The 22,446-nt window shown below is 53.0% G+C and overlaps 1 protein-coding gene across 1 annotated transcript; it reads right to left on the bottom strand.

The window, feature by feature from the left end:
* Positions 1–314: 314 nt before the first annotated feature.
* aaas (achalasia, adrenocortical insufficiency, alacrimia) lies at positions 315–10,632 on the bottom strand. The gene is made up of 5 exons (XM_070869389.1): positions 10,507–10,632; positions 4,073–4,241; positions 1,411–1,538; positions 1,229–1,284; positions 315–436 (listed from the first exon to the last, which is right to left on the bottom strand). Exons 2-5 carry the CDS (start codon positions 4,193–4,195, stop codon positions 315–317), a joined length of 429 nt encoding a protein of 142 aa, XP_070725490.1. The 5' UTR covers positions 4,196–4,241; positions 10,507–10,632.
* Positions 10,633–22,446: the final 11,814 nt, after the last annotated feature.

Genomic DNA, 22,446 nt, shown 5'->3' with positions numbered 1-22,446 from the left:
GAATGGCCTGCTCCTGTTCCTAATGTAACAGACTCGAGGGGCTGAATGGCCTGCTCCTGTTCCTAATGTAACAGACTCGAGGGGCTGAATGGCCTCCTGTTCCTAATGTAACAGGCTCGAGGGGCTGAATGGCCTCCTGTTCCTAATGTAACAGGCTCGAGGGGCTGAATGGCCTCCTCCTGTTCCTAATGTAACAGGCTCGAGGGGCTGAATGGCCTCCTCCTGTTCCTAATGTAACAGGCTCGAGGGGCTGAATGGCCTCCTCCTGTTCCTAATGTAACAGGCTCGAGGGGCTGAATGGCCTGCTCCTGTTCCTATGACAAGGAAACGCTGGCGATACGTACCGTGAGGTGAGGAGATAGTGACCCATGGAACGAGGTGACCCACTGCAATACTGTCAAGGCAAAGCCAGACACTGTCCTGAACCAGTGAGGGACTGGAAACAAACACAGGCAGAGAATGAACGCACGACAATCACAGGCGGCAGGCTAGCACAGGAGCAGTACTGAGGGAGCCCCGCACTGTCGGAGGGGCAGTACTGAGGGAGCCCCGCACTGTCGGAGGGGCAGTACTGAGGGAGCCCCGCACTGTCGGAGGGGCAGTACTGAGGGAGCGCCGTACTGTCGGAGGGGCAGTACTGAGGGAGCCCCGCACTGTCGGAGGGGCAGTACTGAGGGAGTGCCGCACTGTCGGAGGGGCAGTACTGAGGGAGCCCCGCACTGTCGGAGGGGCAGTACTGAGGGAGCACCGCACTGTCGGAGGGGCAGTACTGAGGGAGCCCCGCACTGTCGGAGGGGCAGTACTGAGGGAGCCCCGCACTGTCGGAGGGGCAGTACTGAGGGAGTGCCGCACTGTCGGAGGGGCAGTACTGAGAGAGTGCCGCACTGTCGGAGGGGCAGTACTGAGGGAGTGCCGCACTGTCGGAGGGGCAGTACTGAGGGAGTGCCGCACTGTCGGAGGGGCAGTACTGGGGGACTGCCGCACTGTCGGAGGGGCAGTACTGAGGGAGCCCCGCACTGTCGGAGGGGCAGTACTGAGGGAGCGCCGTACTGCACTGTCGGAGGGGCAGTACTGAGGGAGGCCCGCACTGTCAGAGGGGCAGTACTGAGGGAGCCCCGCACTGTCGGAGGGGCAGTACTGAGGGAGCGCCGCACTGTCGGAGGGGCCGGCTTTAGGACGAGACATTGAAGTGAAGCCCCTTTGGCCCTCTCCTGCCCTGGTCAGTTACCTTCATCGTCTGATTTGGTAATTTCATCCAGCAACCCACGGAGTCCCGAATCGTGCCTGCAAACAGAAACAGAGAGATATAGTTCAGCTGCTCGCGTCACCCAGTCACGACTGAGCAACAAGAAGCGCAGCCTCCGATTCCGCCTCCTCTAGCCCCGATAGAGTCGCGGCCCGGGTACTCACCACGCGTTGGCGCTGCGTGTCCACACTGGCTCGCTGTGGTATATAAACGCCGCTTTGGTGCTGTGCTCGGAGAGATTGTGAGCTTTCAGACAATCCTTCTGGATCACCACCGGTGGGAATCCAAGGACCTGGGCATTAAAGGAGAGATCAGTAAACACCATCCAACCCCCTTGTACCTGCCCTGGGAGTGTTTGATGGGACAGTGTAGAGGGAGCTTTACTCTGTATCTAACCCCCTGTACCTGCCCTGGGAGTGTTTGATGGGACAGTGTCGAGGGAGCTTCACTCTGTATCTAACCCCCTGTACCTGCCCTGGGAGTGTTTGATGGGACAGTGTAGAGAGAGCTTTACTCTGTATCTAACCCGTGTTGTACCTGCCCTGGGAGTGTTTGATGGGACAGTGCAGAGGGAGGTTTACTCTGTATTTTACCCATGCTGTAACTGCTCTGGGAGTGTTTGATGGAACAGTGTAGAGGTAGGTTTACTCTGTATCAACCTCCTGTACCTGTCCTGGGAGTGTTTGATGGGACAGTGCAGAGGGAGCTTTACTCTGTATCTAACCCCATGCTGTACCTGCCCTGGGAGTGTTTGATGGGACAGTGTAGAGGGAGCTTTATTCTGTATCTAACCCCATGCTGTACCTGCCCTGGGAGTGTTTGATGGGACAGTGTAGAGGGAGCTTTATTCTGTATCTAACCCCATGCTGTACCTGCCCTGGGAGTGTTTGATGGGACAGTGTAGAGGGAGCTTTACTCTGTATCTAACCCCGTGCTGTACCTGCCCTGGGAGTGTTTGATGGGACAGTGTAGAGGGAGCTTTACTCTGTATCTAACCCCCTGTACCTGCCCTGGGAGTGTTTGATGGGACAGTGTAGAGGGAGCTTTACTCTGTATCTAACCCGTGTTGTACCTGCCCTGGGAGTGTTTGATGGGACAGTGCAGAGGGAGGTTTACTCTGTATTTTACCCATGCTGTAACTGCTCTGGGAGTGTTTGATGGAACAGTGTAGAGGTAGGTTTACTCTGTATCAACCTCCTGTACCTGTCCTGGGAGTGTTTGATGGGACAGTGTAGAGGGAGCTTTATTCTGTATCTAACCCCATGCTGTACCTGCCCTGGGAGTGTTTGATGGGACAGAGTAGAGGGAGCTTTACTCTGTATTTAACCCCCTGTACCTGCCCTGGGTGTGTTTGATGGGACAGTGTAGAGGGAGCTTTACTCTGTATCTAACCCCCTGTACCTGCCCTGGGAGTGTGTGATGGGACAGTGTAGAGGAAGCTTTACTCTGTATCTAACCCCCTGTACCTGCCCTGGGAGTGTTTGATGGGACAGTGCAGAGGGAGCTTTACTCTGAATCAAACCCCCTGTACCTGCCCTGGGAGTGTTTGATGGGACAGTGTAGAGGGGACTTTACTCTGTATCTAACCCCCTGTACCTGCCCTGGGAGTGTTTGATGGGACAGTGTAGAGGGAACTTTACACTGTATCTAACCCGTGCTGTACCTGCCCTGGGAGCGTTTGATGGGACAGTGTAGAGGGAGCTTTACTCTGAATCAAACCCCCTGTACCTGCCCTGGGAGTGTTTGATGGGACAGTGTAGAGGGGACTTTACTCTGTATCTAACCCCCTGTACCTGCCCTGGGAGTGTTTGATGGGACAGTGTAGAGGGAGCTTTACTCTGTATCTAACCCCCTGTACCTGCCCTGGGAGTGTTTGATGGGACAGTGTTGAGGAAGCTTTACTCTGTATCTAACCCCCTGTACCTGCCCTGGGAGTGTTTGATGGGACAGTGTAGAGGGAGCTTTACTCTGTATCTAACCCCCTGTACCTGCCCTGGGAGTGTTTGATGGGACAGTGTAGAGGTAGCTTTACTCTGTATCTAACCCGCTTTACTCTGTATCTAACCCCCTGTACCTGCCCTGGGAGTGTTTGATGGGACAGTGTTGAGGGAGCTTTACTCTGTATCTAACCCCCTGTACCTGCCCTGGGAGTGTTTGATGGGACAGTGCAGAGGGAGCTTTACTCTGTATCTAACCCCCTGTACCTGCCCTGGGAGTGTTTGATGGGGACAGTGTAGAGGGAGCTTTACTCTGTATCTAACCCCCTGTACCTGCCCTGGGAGTGTTTGATGGGGACAGTGTAGAGGGAGCTTTACTCTGTATCTAACCCCCTGTACCTGCCCTGGGAGTGTTTGATGGGACAGTGTAGAGGGAGCTTTACTCTGTATCTAACCCCCTGTACCTGCCCTGGGAGTGTTTGATGGGAAAGTGTAGAGGGAGCTTTACTCTGTATCTAACCCCGTGCTGTACATGCCCTGGGAGTGTTTGATGGGGACAGTGTAGAGGGAGCTTTACTCTGTATCTATCCCCCTGTACCTGCCCTGGGAGTGTTTGATGGGACAGTGTAGAGGGAGCTTTACTCTGTATCTAACCCCCTGTACCTGCCCTGGGAGTGTTTGATGGGGACAGTGTAGAGGGAGCTTTACTCTGTATCTAACCCCCTGTACCTGCCCTGGGAGTGTTTGATGGGGACAGTGTAGAGGGAGCTTTACTCTGTATCTATCCCCCTGTACCTGCCCTGGGAGTGTGTGATGGGACAGTGTAGAGGGAGCTTTACTCTGTATCTACCCCTTGCTGGGGGACTATCTGTTGTTGCGGGGTCCGTACCTGCAGATGAAAGGCGTGGGCATCTTCCTCACAGTCGGACCCGCTGACCAGCTCGTTGTTGAGCTCGTACAGGGTGACTCGCCCATCGGTGTGCGGAGGTTGGAAGAGGGCGAGGGATGTCATCCTGGAACCAGTGCCCGGGAGTGGCGACGTCCTGAGTCGGAATCACCTGCGGCACAGCAAAAAACCTCAGTGTTTCATTCAAACCGCGGGTCCAGGTGGGGGGGAGGCTTCGCGGGAGAGTGGGCGGTGTTACCCCAGGGGAAGGGGTGAAGTTACAGTGGGTTACGGCGAGGGGTGAGGGGTCACGCGAGAGGGGAGGGGTCACGGTGAGGGGGAGGGGTCACGTTGAGGGGAGGGGTCACGGCGAAGGGGAGGGGTCACGGCGAGGGAGGAGGGGTCACGGCGAGGGGGGAGGGGACAAGGCGAGGGGGAGGGGACAAGGCGAGGGGGAGGGGACAAGGCGAGGGGGAGGGGTCACAGCGAGGTGAAGGGGTCACAGCGAGGGGGCGGTGTGTTACAGTGAGAGGGCGGGGGAGGGATACAGAGAGGGGGAGGTGTTACAGAGAGGGGGAGGGGTGACAGAGAGGGGGAGGCGTTACAGAGAGGGGGAGGGATACAGAGGGGGAGGGGTTACAGAGAGGGGGAGGGGTTACAGACAGGGGGCGGGGTTACAGACAGGGGGCGGGGTTACAGACAGGGGGCGGGGTTACAGACAGGGGGCGGGGTTACAGAGAGGGGGCGGGGTTACAGAGAGGGGGCGGGGTTACAGAGAGGGGGCGGGGTTACAGAGAGGGGAAGGGGTTACAGAGAGGGGAAGGTGTTACAGAGAGGGGAAGGGGTTACAGAGAGGGGAAGGGGTTACAGAGAGGGGAAGGGGTTACAGAGAGGGGAAGGGGTTACAGAAAGGGGAAGGGGTTACAGGGAGGGGTCACGGCGAGGGGGGAGGGGTCACGGTGAGTGGGGAGGGGACAAGGCGAGGGGGGAGGGGACAAGGCGAGGGGAAGGGGTCACAGCGAGGGGGCGGTGTGTTACAGTGAGAGGGCGGGGGCGGGGTTACAGAGGGGGAGGGATACAGATAGGGGGAGGTGTTACAGAGAGGGGGAGGGGTGACAGAGAGGGGGAGGGGTGACAGAGAGGGGGGGAGATGACAGTAAGGGGGCGGGGTTACAGAGGGGGCGGGGTTACAGACGGGGGCGGGGTTACAGACGGGGGCGGGGTTACAGACGGGGGGAGGGGTTACAGAGGGGGAGGGGTTACAGACAGGGGGCGGGGTTACAGGGAGGGGTTACAGAGGGGGCGGGGTTACAGAGAGGGGAGGGGTTACAGAGAGGGGCGGGGTTACAGAGGGGGGAGGGGTTACAGAGGGGGGGAGGGGATACAGGGGGGCGGGCGGTGTTACAGAGGGGGCGGGGTTACAGAGGGGGGAGGGGTTACAGAGGGGGGAGGGGTTACAGAGGGGGCGGGGTTTCAGAGAGGGGCGGGGTTACAGAAGGGGCGGGGTTACAGAGGGGGCGGGCGGGGTTACGGAGGGGGCGGGCGGGGTTACAGAGGGGGCGGGCGGGGTTACAGAGGGGGCGGGGTTACAGAGGCGTCGGGGTTACAGAGGCGGCGGGGTTACAGAGGGGGGGGCAGGTTACAGAGGGGGCAGGGTTACAGAGAAGGGCGGGGTTACAGACAGGGGGCGGGGTTACAGAGGGGCCGGGTTACAGAGGGGGAGGGTTTACAGACAGGGGGAGGGGTTACAGACAGGGGGAGGGGTTACAGACAGGGGGAGGGGTTACAGACAGGGGGCGGGGTTACAGACAGGGGGCGGGGTTACAGAGAGGGGGCGGGGTTACAGAGAGGGGGCGGGGTTACAGAGGGGGGCCGGGGTTACAGAGGGGGGCCGGGGTTACAGACAGGGGGCGGGGTAACAGACAGGGGGCGGGGTTACACACAGGGGACGGGGTTACAGAGAGGGGCCGGGGTTACAGAGAGGGGCCGGGGTTACAGAGAGGGGCCGGGGTTACAGACAGGGGGAGGGGTTACCGACAGGGGGAGGGGTTACCGACAGGGGGCGGGGTTACAGACAGGGGGAGGGGTTACAGAGGGGGGCCGGGGTTACAGACAGGGGGAGGGGTTACAGACAGGGGCCGGGGTTACAGACAGGGGCCGGGGTTACAGACAGGGGCCGGGGTTACAGACAGGGGCCGGGGTGACAGACAGGGGCCGGGGTTACAGACAGGGGCCGGGGTTACAGACAGGGGCCGGGGTTACAGACAGGGAGCGGGGTTACAGACAGGGGGAGGGGTTACAGACAGGGGGAGGGGTTACAGACAGGGGGAGGGGTTACCGACAGGGGGCGGGGTTACAGACAGGGGGAGGGGTTACAGAGGAGGACCGGGGTTACAGACAGGGGGAGGGGTTACAGACAGGGGGAGGGGTTACAGACAGGGGGAGGGGTTACAGACAGGGGGCGGGGTTACAGAGGAGGCGGGGTTACAGAGGAGGCGGGGTTACAGAGAGGGGCCGGGTTACAGACAGGGGGCGGGGTTACAGACAGGGGGCGGGGTTACAGACAGGGGGCGGGGTTACAGACAGGGGGAGGGGTTACAGACAGGGGGAGGGGTTACAGACAGGGGGAGGGGTTACAGACAGGGGGAGGGGTTACAGACAGGGGGTGGGGTTACAGAGGGGGCGGGTTACAGAGGGGGCGGGGTTACAGAGGGGGTGGGGTTACAGAGGGGGCGGGGTTACAGATGGGGGGGCGGGGTTACAGAGGGGGCGGGGTTACAGAGGGGGCGGGGGAGGGGTTACAGAGGGGGATGGGTTACAGAGGGGGCGGGGTTACAGAGGGGGAGGGGTTACAGAGGGGGAGGTGTTACAGATAGGGGCCGGGGTACAGACAGGGGCCGGGGTTACAGAGAGGGGGCGGGGTTACAGAGAGGGGTTACGGACAGGGGGAGGGTTACAACAGGGGGCGGGGTTACAGACAGGGGGCGGGGTTACAGAGGGGGCGGGGTTACAGAGGGGGCGGGGGGGGTGGGGTTACAGAGGGGGAGGGGTTACAGAGGGGGCGGGGTTATAGAGAGGGGGCGGGGTTACAGACAGGGGCCGGGGTTACAGAGGGGGCGGGGTTACAGAGGGGGCGGGGTTACAGAGAGGGGGCGGGGTTACAGAGGGGGCGGGGTTACAGACAGGGGCTGGGGTTACAGACAGGGGGCGGGGTTGCAGAGGGGGTGGGGTTAGAGAGGGGGCGGTGTTACAGAGAGTGGGCGGGGTTACAGAGGGGGTGGGGTTACAGAGGGGGTGGGGTTACAGAGGGGGTGGGGGGCGGGGTTACAGAGAGGGGCCAGGTTACAGACAGGGGGCGGGGTTACAGACAGGGGGCGGGGTTACAGAGAGGGGGCGGGGTTACAGACAGGGGCCGGGGTTACAGACAGGGGGCGGGGTTACAGAGGGGGTGGGGTTAGAGAGGGGGCGGGGTTACAGAGAGGGGGCGGGGTTACAGAGGGGGCGGGGTTACAGACAGGGGCCGGGTTACAGAGAGGGGGCGGGTTACAGAGAGGGGCCGGGTTACAGAGGGGGCGGGGATACAGACAGGGGGCGGGGTTACAGACAGGGGGCGGGGTTACAGACAGGGGCCGGGTTACAGACAGGGGGCGGGGTTAGAGAGGGTGCGGGGTTACAGACAGGGGGCGGGGTTAGAGAGGGGGCGGGGTTACAGACAGGGGGCGGGGTTACAGACAGGGGGCGGGGTTACAGAGGGGGCGGGGTTACAGACAGGGGCCGGGGTTACAGACAGGGGGAGGGGTTACAGACAGGGGGAGGGGTTACAGACAGGGGGCGGGGTTACAGACAGGGGGAGGGGTTACAGACAGGGGGAGGGGTTACAGACAGGGGGAGGGGTTACAGACAGGGGCCGGGTTACAGACAGGGGGCGGGGTTACAGACATGGGGCGGGGTTACAGACAGGAGGCGGGGTTACAGACAGGGGGCGGGGTTACAGACAGGGGGCGGGGTTACAGACAGGGGGCGGGGTTACAGAGGGGGCGGGGTTACAGAGAGGGGGGGTTACAGAGAGGGGGAGGGGTTACAGAGAGGGGGAGGGGTTACAGAGAGGGGGCGGGGTTACAGACAGGGGGAGGGGTTACAGACAGGGGGCGGGGTTACAGAGAGGGGGCGGGGTTACAGACAGGGGGCGGGGTTACAGACAGGGGGCGGGGTTACAGAGGGGGCCGGGTTACAGACAGGGGGCGGGGTTACAGACAGGGGGCGGGGATACAGACAGGGGGCGGGGTTACAGACAGGGGGCGGGGTTACAGACAGGGGGCGGGGTTACAGACAGGGGGCGGGGTTACAGACAGGGGGAGGGGTTACAGACAGGGGGAGGGGTTACAGACAGGGGGCGGGGTTACAGACAGGGGGAGGGGTTACAGACAGGGGGAGGGGTTACAGACAGGGGGCGGGGTTACAGACAGGGGGAGGGGTTACAGACAGGGGGCGGGTTACAGACAGGGGGCGGGGTTACAGAGGGGGAGGGGTTACAGAGGGGGCGGGGTTACAGAGGGGGAGGGGTTACAGAGGGGGAGGTGTTACAGATAGGGGCCGGGGTACAGACAGGGGCCGGGGTTACAGAGAGGGGGCGGGGTTACAGAGAGGGGTTACGGACAGGGGGAGGGTTACAACAGGGGGCGGGGTTACAGACAGGGGGCGGGGTTACAGAGGGGGCGGGGTTACAGAGGGGGCGGGGGGGTGGGGTTACAGAGGGGGAGGGGTTACAGAGGGGGCGGGGTTATAGAGAGGGGGCGGGGTTACAGACAGGGGCCGGGGTTACAGAGGGGGCGGGGTTACAGAGGGGGCGGGGTTACAGAGAGGGGGCGGGGTTACAGAGGGGGCGGGGTTACAGACAGGGGCCGGGGTTACAGACAGGGGGCGGGGTTGCAGAGGGGGTGGGGTTAGAGAGGGGGCGGTGTTACAGAGAGTGGGCGGGGTTACAGAGGGGGTGGGGTTACAGAGGGGGTGGGGTTACAGAGGGGGTGGGGGGCGGGGTTACAGAGAGGGGCCAGGTTACAGACAGGGGGCGGGGTTACAGAGAGGGGGCGGGGTTACAGACAGGGGCCGGGGTTACAGACAGGGGGCGGGGTTACAGAGGGGGTGGGGTTAGAGAGGGGGCGGGGTTACAGAGAGGGGGCGGGGTTACAGAGGGGGCGGGGTTACAGACAGGGGCCGGGTTACAGAGAGGGGGCGGGTTACAGAGAGGGGCCGGGTTACAGAGGGGGCGGGGATACAGACAGGGGGCGGGGTTACAGACAGGGGGCGGGGTTACAGACAGGGGCCGGGTTACAGACAGGGGGCGGGGTTAGAGAGGGTGCGGGGTTACAGACAGGGGGCGGGGTTAGAGAGGGGGCGGGGTTACAGACAGGGGGCGGGGTTACAGACAGGGGGCGGGGTTACAGAGGGGGCGGGGTTACAGACAGGGGCCGGGGTTACAGACAGGGGGAGGGGTTACAGACAGGGGGAGGGGTTACAGACAGGGGGCGGGGTTACAGACAGGGGGAGGGGTTACAGACAGGGGGAGGGGTTACAGACAGGGGGAGGGGTTACAGACATGGGGCGGGGTTACAGACAGGAGGCGGGGTTACAGACAGGGGGCGGGGTTACAGACAGGGGGCGGGGTTACAGACAGGGGGCGGGGTTACAGAGGGGGCGGGGTTACAGAGAGGGGGGGTTACAGAGAGGGGGAGGGGTTACAGAGAGGGGGAGGGGTTACAGAGAGGGGGCGGGGTTACAGACAGGGGGAGGGGTTACAGACAGGGGGCGGGGTTACAGAGAGGGGGCGGGGTTACAGACAGGGGGCGGGGTTACAGACAGGGGGCGGGGTTACAGAGGGGGCCGGGTTACAGACAGGGGGCGGGGTTACAGACAGGGGGCGGGGATACAGACAGGGGGCGGGGTTACAGACAGGGGGCGGGGTTACAGACAGGGGGCGGGGTTACAGACAGGGGGAGGGGTTACAGACAGGGGGAGGGGTTACAGACAGGGGGCGGGGATACAGACAGGGGGAGGGGTTACAGACAGGGGGAGGGGTTACAGACAGGGGGCGGGGTTACAGACAGGGGGAGGGGTTACAGACAGGGGGCGGGGTTACAGACAGGGGGAGGGGTTACAGACAGGGGGAGGGGTTACAGACAGGGGGCGGGGTTACAGACAGGGGGAGGGGTTACAGACAGGGGGCGGGTTACAGACAGGGGGCGGGGTTACAGAGGGGGAGGGGTTACAGACAGGGGGCGGGGTTACAGATGGGGCGGGGTTACAGAGGGGGAGGGGTTACAGACAGGGGGCGGGGTCAGGCCGCGCGGCGGGTGGCGGTTGGCGGTTGGAGATTTGAACGCCGCGCGCCTCCCGCCACGTTCCCCGGGCCGGGAAGGGCCGGACCCGCGCTCTCTCACCGCCCGGTAAGTGTCCGCTCCGCCTCCTCCTCCTCCGCTCTGTCCGCGGCCCTCGGCCCGCTCTCCGGCTCCGCGCTCTCTCTCTCCCTCTCCCTCTCCCTCTCACACTCACACACTTTCTCTCTCTCTCTCGCACCGGCGCTCCGCCAATCAGCGCCCTGCCCCTCCCTCCCTATCACAGACCGCGGGAGAGGCCGCTCAGCCAATCGCTGCTCCGCCCTCCCCCCCACTCCGGCCAATCAGCGGGCGTCCTACACAATTCTGGCCAATCAGTGATACCCAAATAACACCGGGCCAATCAGTAATACCCAAATAACACTGGGCCAATCAGCAATACCCAAATAACACCGGGCCAATCAGTAATACCCAAATAACACTGGGCCAATCAGTAATACCCAAATAACACTGGGCCAATCAGTAATACCCAAATAACACCGGGCCAATCAGTAATACCCAAATAACACTGGGCCAATCAGTAATACCCAAATAACACTGGGCCAATCAGTAATACCCAAATAACACCGGGCCAATCAGTAATACCCAAATAACACAGGGCCAATCAATAATACCCAAATAACACTGGGCCAATCAGTAATACCCAAATAACACTGGGCCAATCAGTAATACCCAAATAACACCGGGCCAATCAGTAATACCCAAATAACACCGGGCCAATCAGTAATACCCAAATAATACTGGACCAATCAGTAATACCCAAATAACACCGGGCCAATCAGTGATACCCAAATAACACTGGGCCAATCAGTAATACCCAAATAACAGTGGGCCAATCAGCAATACCCAAATAACACCGGGCCAATCAGTAATACCCAAATAACACAGGGCCAATCAGCGATACCCAAATAACACTGGGCCAATCAGTAATACCCAAATAACAGTGGGCCAATCAGCAATACCCAAATAACACCGGGCCAATCAGTAATACCCAAATAACACCGGGCCAATCAGTGATACCCAAATAACACAGGGCCAATCAGCAATACCCAAATAACACCGGGCCAATCAGTAATACCCAAATAACACTGGGCCAATCAGTAATACCCAAATAACACTGGGCCAATCAGTAATACCCAAATAACACAGGGCCAATCAGTAATACCCAAATAACACTGGGCCAATCAGTAATACCCAAATAACACTGGGCCAATCAGTAATACCCAAATAACACTGGGCCAATCAGTGATACCCAAATGACACTGGGCCAATCAGTAATACCCAAATAACACTGGGCCAATCAGTAATACCCAAATAACACTGGACCAATCAGTAATACCCAAATAACACCGGGCCAATCAGCAATACCCAAATAACACTGGGCCAATCAGTAATACCCAAATAACACCGGGCCAATCAGTAATACCCAAATAACACTGGGCCAATCAGTGATACCCAAATAACACTGGGCCAATCAGTGATACCCAAATAACACTGGGCCAATCAGTAATACCCAAATAACACTGGGCCAATCAGCAATACCCAAATAACACTGGGCCAATCAGTAATACCCAAATAACACTGGGCCAATCAGCAATACCCAAATAACACTGGGCCAATCAGTAATACCCAAATAACACTGGGCCAATCAGTAATACCCAAATAACACCGGGCCAATCAGTGATACCCAAATAACACCGGGCCAATCAGTAATACCCAAATAACACCGGGCCAATCAGTAATACCCAAATAACACCGGGCCAATCAGTGATACCCAAATAACACCGGGCCAATCAGTAATACCCAAATAACACCGGGCCAATCAGTAATACCCAAATAACACCGGGCCAATCAGTAATACCCAAATAACACCGGGCCAATCAGTAATACCCAAATAACACCGGGCCAATCAGTAATACCCAAATAACACCGGGCCAATCAGTAATACCCAAATAACACCGGGCCAATCAGTAATACCCAAATAACACTGGGCCAATCAGTGATACCCAAATAACACTGGGCCAATCAGTGATACCCAAATAACACCGGGCCAATCAGTAATACCCAAATAACACCGGGCCAATCAGTAATACCCAAATAACACTGGGCCAATCAGTAATACCCAAATAACAGTGGGCCAATCAGTAATACCCAAATAACACCGGGCCAATCAGTAATACCCAAATAACACTGGGCCAATCAGTGATACCCAAATAACACTGGGCCAATCAGTGATACCCAAATAACACCGGGCCAATCAGTAATACCCAAATAACACCGGGCCAATCAGTAATACCCAAATAACACCGGGCCAATCAGTAATACCCAAATAACACCGGGCCAATCAGTAATACCCAAATAACACCGGGCCAATCAGTAATACCCAAATAACACCGGGCCAATCAGTAATACCCAAATAACACTGGGCCAATCAGTGATACCCAAATAACACTGGGCCAATCAGTAATACCCAAATAACACCGGGCCAATCAGTAATACCCAAATAACACCGGGCCAATCAGTAATACCCAAATAACACCGGGCCAATCAGTAATACCCAAATAACACCGGGCCAATCAGTAATACCCAAATAACACCGGGCCAATCAGTAATACCCAAATAACACTGGGCCAATCAGTAATACCCAAATAACACCGGGCCAATCAGTAATACCCAAATAACACTGGGCCAATCAGTAATACCCAAATAACACTGGGCCAATCAGTAATACCCAAATAACACTGGGCCAATCAGTGATACCCAAATAACACCGGGCCAATCAGTAATACCCAAATAACACCGGGCCAATCAGTAATACCCAAATAACACCGGGCCAATCAGTAATACCCAAATAACACCGGGCCAATCAGTAATACCCAAATAACACTGGGCCAATCAGTAATACCCAAATAACACCGGGCCAATCAGCAATACCCAAATAACACCGGGCCAATCAGTAATACCCAAATAACACTGGGCCAATCAGCAATACCCAAATAACACCGGGCCAATCAGTGATACCCAAATAACACCGGGCCAATCAGTAATACCCAAATAACACCGGGCCAATCAGTAATACCCAAATAACACCGGGCCAATCAGTAATACCCAAATAACACTGGGCCAATCAGTGATACCCAAATAACACTGGGCCAATCAGCAATACCCAAATAACACTGGGCCAATCAGTAATACCCAAATAACACTGGGCCAATCAGTGATACCCAAATAACACTGGGCCAATCAGCAATACCCAAATAACACTGGGCCAATCAGTAATACCCAAATAACACTGGGCCAATCAGTGATACCCAAATAACACCGGGCCAATCAGCAATACCGAAATAACACTGGGCCAATCAGTGATACCCAAATAACACCGGGCCAATCAGTAATACCCAAATAACACTGGGCCAATCAGTGATACCCAAATAACACTGGGCCAATCAGTGATACCCAAATAACACCGGGCCAATCAGTGATACCCAAATAACACCGGGCCAATCAGCAATACCGAAATAACACTGGGCCAATCAGTGATACCCAAATAACACCGGGCCAATCAGTAATACCCAAATAACACCGGGCCAATCAGTGATACCCAAATAACACCGGGCCAATCAGTGATACCCAAATAACACTGGGCCAATCAGTAATACCCAAATAACACTGGGCCAATCAGTGATACCCAAATAACACCGGGCCAATCAGTAATACCCAAATAACACCGGGCCAATCAGCGATTCCCAAATAACACCGGGCCAATCAGTGATACCCAAATAACACTGGGCCAATCAGTAATACCCAAATAACACTGGGCCAATCAGTGATACCCAAATAACACTGGGCCAATCAGTGATACCCAAATAACACTGGGCCAATCAGTAATACCCAAATAACACCGGGCCAATCAGTGATACCCAAATAACACTGGGCCAATCAGTGATACCCAAATAACACTGGGCCAATCAGTGATACCCAAATAACACTGGGCCAATCAGTGATACCCAAATAACACTGGGCCAATCAGTGATACCCAAATAACACTGGGCCAATCAGTGATACCCAAATAACACTGGGCCAATCAGTGATACCCAAATAACACTGGGCCAATCAGTAATACCCAAATAACACCGGGCCAATCAGTAATACCCAAATAACACTGGGCCAATCAGTAATACCCAAATAACACTGGGCCAATCAGTAATACCCAAATAACACCGGGCCAATCAGTAATACCCAAATAACACTGGGCCAATCAGTAATACCCAAATAACACTGGGCCAATCAGTGATACCCAAATAACACCGGGCCAATCAGTAATACCCAAATAACACTGGGCCAATCAGTGATACCCAAATAACAACGGGCCAATCAGTGATACCCAAATAACACTGGGCCAATCAGTAATACCCAAATAAGATACCCAAATAACACTGGGCCAATCAGTAATACCCAAATAACACCGGGCCAATCAGTGATACCCAAATAACACCGGGCCAATCAGTGATACCCAAATAACACTGGGCCAATCAGTAATACCCAAATAACACTGGGCCAATCAGTAATACCCAAATAACACCGGGCCAATCAGTAATACCCAAATAACACCGGGCCAATCAGTAATACCCAAATAACACCGGGCCAATCAGTAATACCCAAATAACACCGGGCCAATCAGTAATACCCAAATAACACCGGGCCAATCAGTAATACCCAAATAACACTGGGCCAATCAGTAATACCCAAATAACACCGGGCCAATCAGCAATACCCAAATAACACCGGGCCAATCAGTAATACCCAAATAACACCGGGCCAATCAGTAATACCCAAATAACACTGGGCCAATCAGTAATACCCAAATAACACCGGGCCAATCAGTAATACCCAAATAACACTGGGCCAATCAGCAATACCCAAATAACACCGGGCCAATCAGCAATACCCAAATAACACCGGGCCAATCAGCAATACCCAAATAACACCGGGCCAATCAGTGATACCCAAATAACACTGGGCCAATCAGTAATACCCAAATAACACCGGGCCAATCAGCAATACCCAAATAACACCGGGCCAATCAGTGATACCCAAATAACACCGGGCCAATCAGCAATACCCAAATAACACCGGGCCAATCAGTGATACCCAAATAACACCGGGCCAATCAGCAATACCCAAATAACACCGGGCCAATCAGCGATACCCAAATAACACTGGGCCAATCAGCAATACCCAAATAACACCGGGCCAATCAGCGATACCCAAATAACACCGGGCCAATCAGTAATACCCAAATAACACCGGGCCAATCAGTAATACCCAAATAACACCGGGCCAATCAGTAATACCCAAATAACACCGGGCCAATCAGTAATACCCAAATAACACCGGGCCAATCAGTAATACCCAAATAACACCGGGCCAATCAGTAATACCCAAATAACACCGGGCCAATCAGTAATACCCAAATAACACCGGGCCAATCAGTAATACCCAAATAACAGTGGGCCAATCAGTAATACCCAAATAACACCGGGCCAATCAGTGATACCCAAATAACACCGGGCCAATCAGCAATACCCAAATAACACCGGGCCAATCAGTAATACCCAAATAACACCGGGCCAATCAGCAATACCCAAATAACACCGGGCCAATCAGTGATACCCAAATAACACCGGGCCAATCAGCAATACCCAAATAACACCGGGCCAATCAGTGATACCCAAATAACACTGGGCCAATCAGTAATACCCAAATAACACCGGGCCAATCAGCGATACCCAAATAACACCGGGCCAATCAGTAATACCCAAATAACACTGGGCCAATCAGCAATACCCAAATAACACTGGGCCAATCAGTGATACCCAAATAACACCGGGCCAATCAGTAATACCCAAATAACACCGGGCCAATCAGTAATACCCAAATAACACCGGGCCAATCAGTAATACCCAAATAACACCGGGCCAATCAGTAATACCCAAATAACACCGGGCCAATCAGTAATACCCAAATAACACCGGGCCAATCAGTAATACCCAAATAACACCGGGCCAATCAGTAATACCCAAATAACACCGGGCCAATCAGTAATACCCAAATAACACCGGGCCAATCAGTAATACCCAAATAACAGTGGGCCAATCAGTAATACCCAAATAACACTGGGCCAATCAGTAATACCCAAATAACACCGGGCCAATCAGTAATACCCAAATAACACCGGGCCAATCAGTAATACCCAAATAACACCGGGCCAATCAGTAATACCCAAATAACACCGGGCCAATCAGTAATACCCAAATAACACCGGGCCAATCAGTAATACCCAAATAACACTGGGCCAATCAGTAATACCCAAATAACACTGGGCCAATCAGTAATACCCAAATAACACCGGGCCAATCAGTAATACCCAAATAACACTGGGCCAATCAGTAATACCCAAATAACACCGGGCCAATCAGTAATACCCAAATAACACTGGGCCAATCAGTAATACCCAAATAACACTGGGCCAATCAGTAATACCCAAATAACACCGGGCCAATCAGCGATACCCAAATAACACCTGGCCAATCAGCAATACCCAAATAACACCGGGCCAATCAGTGATACCCAAATAACACTGGGCCAATCAGTGATACCCAAATAACACTGGGCCAATCAGTAATACCCAAATAACACTGGGCCAATCAGTGATACCCAAATAACACTGGGCCAATCAGTAATACCCAAATAACACCGGGCCAATCAGTGATACCCAAATAACACCGGGCCAATCAGTAATACCCAAATAACACCGGGCCAATCAGTAATACCCAAATAACACCGGGCCAATCAGTAATACCCAAATAACACCGGGCCAATCAGCAATACACAAATAACACCGGGCCAATCAGTAATACCCAAATAACACTGGGCCAATCAGTAATACCCAAATAACACCGGGCCAATCAGTAATACCCAAATAACACTGTGCCAATCAGCAATACCCAAATAACACTGGGCCAATCAGTAATACCCAAATAACACCGGGCCAATCAGTAATACCCAAATAACACTGGGCCAATCAGTAATACCCAAATAACACCGGGCCAATCAGTGATACCCAAATAACACTGGGCCAATCAGTAATACCCAAATAACACCGGGCCAATCAGAGATACCCAAATAACACCGGGCCAATCAGTAATACCCAAATAACACTGGGCCAATCAGTAATACCCAAATAACACCGGGCCAATGAGTGATACCCAAATAACACTGGGCCAATCAGTAATACCCAAATAACACCGGGCCAATCAGTAATACCCAAATAACACCGGGCCAATCAGTGATACCCAAATAACACTGGGCCAATCAGTGATACACAAATAACACCGGGCCAATCAGTGATACCCAAATAACACCGGGCCAATCAGTAATACCCAAATAACACTGGGCCAATCAGTAATACCCAAATAACACCGGGCCAATCAGTGATACCCAAATAACACTGGGCCAATCAGTAATACCCAAATAACACCGGGCCAATCAGTAATACCCAAATAACACCGGGCCAATCAGTGATACCCAAATAACACTGGGCCAATCAGTAATACCCAAATAACACCGGGCCAATCAGTGATACCCAAATAACACCGGGCCAATCAGTAATACCCAAATAACACTGGGCCAATCAGTAATACCCAAATAACACCGGGCCAATCAGTGATACCCAAATAACACCGGGCCAATCAGTAATACCCAAATAACACCGGGCCAATCAGTGATACCCAAATAACACCGGGCCAATCAGTAATACCCAAATAACACTGGACCAATCAGCTATACCCAAATAACACCGGGCCAATCAGTAATACGCAAATAACACCGGGCCAATCAGTAATACCCAAATAACACCGGGCCAATCAGTAATACCCAAATAACACCGGGCCAATCAGTAATACCCAAATAACACCGGGCCAATCAGTAATACCCAAATAACACCGGGCCAATCAGTAATACCCAAATAACACCGGGCCAATCAGTAATACCCAAATAACAGTGGGCCAATCAGTAATACCCAAATAACACTGGGCCAATCAGTAATACCCAAATAACACCGGGCCAATCAGTAATACCCAAATAACACCGGGCCAATCAGTAATACCCAAATAACACCGGGCCAATCAGTAATACCCAAATAACACCGGGCCAATCAGTAATACCCAAATAACACCGGGCCAATCAGTAATACCCAAATAACACTGGGCCAATCAGTAATACCCAAATAACACTGGGCCAATCAGTAATACCCAAATAACACCGGGCCAATCAGTAATACCCAAATAACACTGGGCCAATCAGTAATACCCAAATAACACCGGGCCAATCAGTAATACCCAAATAACACTGGGCCAATCAGTAATACCCAAATAACACTGGGCCAATCAGTAATACCCAAATAACACCGGGCCAATCAGCGATACCCAAATAACACCTGGCCAATCAGCAATACCCAAATAACACCGGGCCAATCAGTGATACCCAAATAACACTGGGCCAATCAGTGATACCCAAATAACACTGGGCCAATCAGTAATACCCAAATAACACTGGGCCAATCAGTGATACCCAAATAACACTGGGCCAATCAGTAATACCCAAATAACACCGGGCCAATCAGTGATACCCAAATAACACCGGGCTAATCAGTAATACCCAAATAACACCGGGCCAATCAGTAATACCCAAATAACACCGGGCCAATCAGTAATACCCAAATAACACCGGGCCAATCAGTAATACCCAAATAACACCGGGCCAATCAGTAATACCCAAATAACACTGGGCCAATCAGTAATACCCAAATAACACCGGGCCAATCAGTAATACCCAAATAACACTGTGCCAATCAGCAATACCCAAATAACACTGGGCCAATCAGTAATACCCAAATAACACCGGGCCAATCAGTAATACCCAAATAACACTGGGCCAATCAGTAATACCCAAATAACACCGGGCCAATCAGTGATACCCAAATAACACTGGGCCAATCAGTAATACCCAAATAACACCGGGCCAATCAGAGATACCCAAATAACACCGGGCCAATCAGTAATACCCAAATAACACTGGGCCAATCAGTAATACCCAAATAACACCGGGCCAATGAGTGATACCCAAATAACACTGGGCCAATCAGTAATACCCAAATAACACCGGGCCAATCAGTAATACCCAAATAACACCGGGCCAATCAGTGATACCCAAATAACACTGGGCCAATCAGTGATACCCAAATAACACCGGGCCAATCAATGATACCCAAATAACACCGGGCCAATCAGTAATACCCAAATAACACTGGGCCAATCAGTAATACCCAAATAACACCGGGCCAATCAGTGATACCCAAATAACACTGGGCCAATCAGTAATACCCAAATAACACCGGGCCAATCAGTAATACCCAAATAACACCGGGCCAATCAGTGATACCCAAATAACACTGGGCCAATCAGTAATACCCAAATAACACCGGGCCAATCAGTGATACCCAAATAACACCGGGCCAATCAGTAATACCCAAATAACACTGGGCCAATCAGTAATACCCAAATAACACCGGGCCAATCAGTGATACCCAAATAACACCGGGCCAATCAGTAATACCCAAATAACACCGGGCCAATCAGTGATACCCAAATAACACCGGGCCAATCAGTAATACCCAAATAACACTGGACCAATCAGCTATACCCAAATAACACCGGGCCAATCAGTAATACGCAAATAACACCGGGCCAATCAGTAATACCCAAATAACACCGGGCCAATCAGTAATACCCAAATAACACAGGGCCAATCAGTAATACCCAAATAACACTGGGCCAATCAGTAATACCCAAATAACACTGGGCCAATCAGTAATACCCAAATAACACAGGGCCAATCAGTAATACCCAAATAACACAGGGCCAATCAGTAATACCCAAATAACACTGGACCAATCAGCTATACCCAAATAACACCGGGCCAATCAGTAATACCCAAATAACACAGGGCCAATCAGCGATACCCAAATAACACTGGACCAATCAGTAATACCGAAATAACACTGGACCAATCAGCAATACCCAAATAACACCGGGCCAATCAGTAATACCCAAATAACACTGGGCCAATCAGCAATATCCAAATAACACCGGGCCAATCAGTAATACCCAAATAACACCGGGCCAATCAGTAATACCCAAATAACACTGGACCAATCAGTAATACCCAAATAGCACTGGGCCAATCAGTAATACCCAAATAACACTGGACCAATCAGCAATACCCAAATAACACTGGACCAATCAGCAATATCCAAATAACACCGGGCCAATCAGTAATACCCAAATAACACTGGACCAATCAGCAATATCCAAATAACACCGGGCCAATCAGCAATATCCAAATAACACTGGGCCAATCAGCAATACCCAAATAACACTGGACCAATCAGTAATACCCAAATAACACCGGGCCAATCAGTAATACCCAAATAACACTGGGCCAATCAGTAATACCCAAATAACACTGGGCCAATCAGTAATACCCAAATAACACCGGGCCAATCAGTGATACCCAAATAACACCGGGCCAATCAGTAATACCCAAATAACACCGGGCCAATCAGTAATACCCAAATAACACCGGGCCAATCAGTAATACCCAAATAACACCGGGCCAATCAGTAATACCCAAATAACACTGGGCCAATCAGTGATACCCAAATAACACTGGGCCAATCAGTAATACCCAAATAACACTGGACCAATCAGTAATACCCAAATAACACTGGGCCAATCAGTAATACCCAAATAACACTGGACCAATCAGTAATACCCAAATAACACCGGGCCAATCAGTAATACCCAAATAACACCGGGCCAATCAGTAATACCCAAATAACACCGGGCCAATCAGTAATACCCAAATAACACTGGGCCAATCAGTAATACCCAAATAACACCGAGCCAATCAGTAATACCCAAATAACACCTGGCCAATCAGTAATACCCAAATAACACCGGGCCAATCAGTAATACCCAAATAACACCGGGCCAATCAGTAATACCCAAATAACACCTGGCCAATCAGTAATACCCAAATAACACCGGGCCAATCAGTAATACCCAAATAACACCGGGCCAATCAGTAATACCCAAATAACACCGGGCCAATCAGTAATACCCAAATAACACCGGGCCAATCAGAAATACCCAAATAACACTGGGCCAATCAGTGATACCCAAATAACACTGGGCCAATCAGTAATACCCAAATAACACTGGGCCAATCAGTAATACCCAAATAACACCGGGCCAATCAGTAATTCCCAAATAACACCGGACCAATCAGTAATACCCAAATAACACCGGGCCAATCAGTAATACCCAAATAACACCGGGCCAATCAGTAATACCCAAATAACACCGGGCCAATCAGTAATACCCAAATAACACTGGGCCAATCAGTAATACCCAAATAACACCGGGCCAATCAGTGATACCCAAATAACACTGGGCCAATCAGTAATACCCAAATAACACCGGGCCAATCAGTAATACCCAAATAACACTGGGCCAATCAGTAATACCCAAATAACACCGGGCCAATCAGTGATACCCAAATAACACTGGGACAATCAGTAATACCCAAATAACACGGGGCCAATCAGTAATACCCAAATAACACCGGGCCAATCAGTAATACCCAAATAACACTGGGCCAATCAGTAATACCCAAATAACACTGGGCCAATCAGTAATACCCAAATAACACTGGGCCAATCAGTAATACCCAAATAACACCGGGCCAATCAGTAATACCCAAATAACACTGGGCCAATCAGTAATACCCAAATAACACCGGGCCAATAAGTAATACCCAAATAACACTGGGCCAATCAGTAATACCCAAATAACACAGGGCCAA

This window comes from Pristiophorus japonicus, chromosome X, assembly GCF_044704955.1.
Source record: "Pristiophorus japonicus isolate sPriJap1 chromosome X, sPriJap1.hap1, whole genome shotgun sequence".
Taxonomy (NCBI): domain Eukaryota; kingdom Metazoa; phylum Chordata; class Chondrichthyes; family Pristiophoridae; genus Pristiophorus; species Pristiophorus japonicus.
The sequence above is the reverse complement of the archived record's forward strand: the minus strand, read 5'-3'. Positions and strand labels throughout refer to the sequence as shown.

Coding starts and splice junctions, on each gene's coding strand:
- aaas (XM_070869389.1), bottom strand. CDS start 4,195: ATGACATCCCTCGCCCTCTTCCAACCTCCGCACACCGATGGGCGAGTC. Junction 1,539..4,072: donor CCCACGCCTTTCATCTGCAG/GTACGGACCCCG, acceptor TTTAATGCCCAG/GTCCTTGGATTCCCACCGGT. Junction 1,285..1,410: donor ACACGCAGCGCCAACGCGTG/GTGAGTACCCGG, acceptor TTCTGTTTGCAG/GCACGATTCGGGACTCCGTG.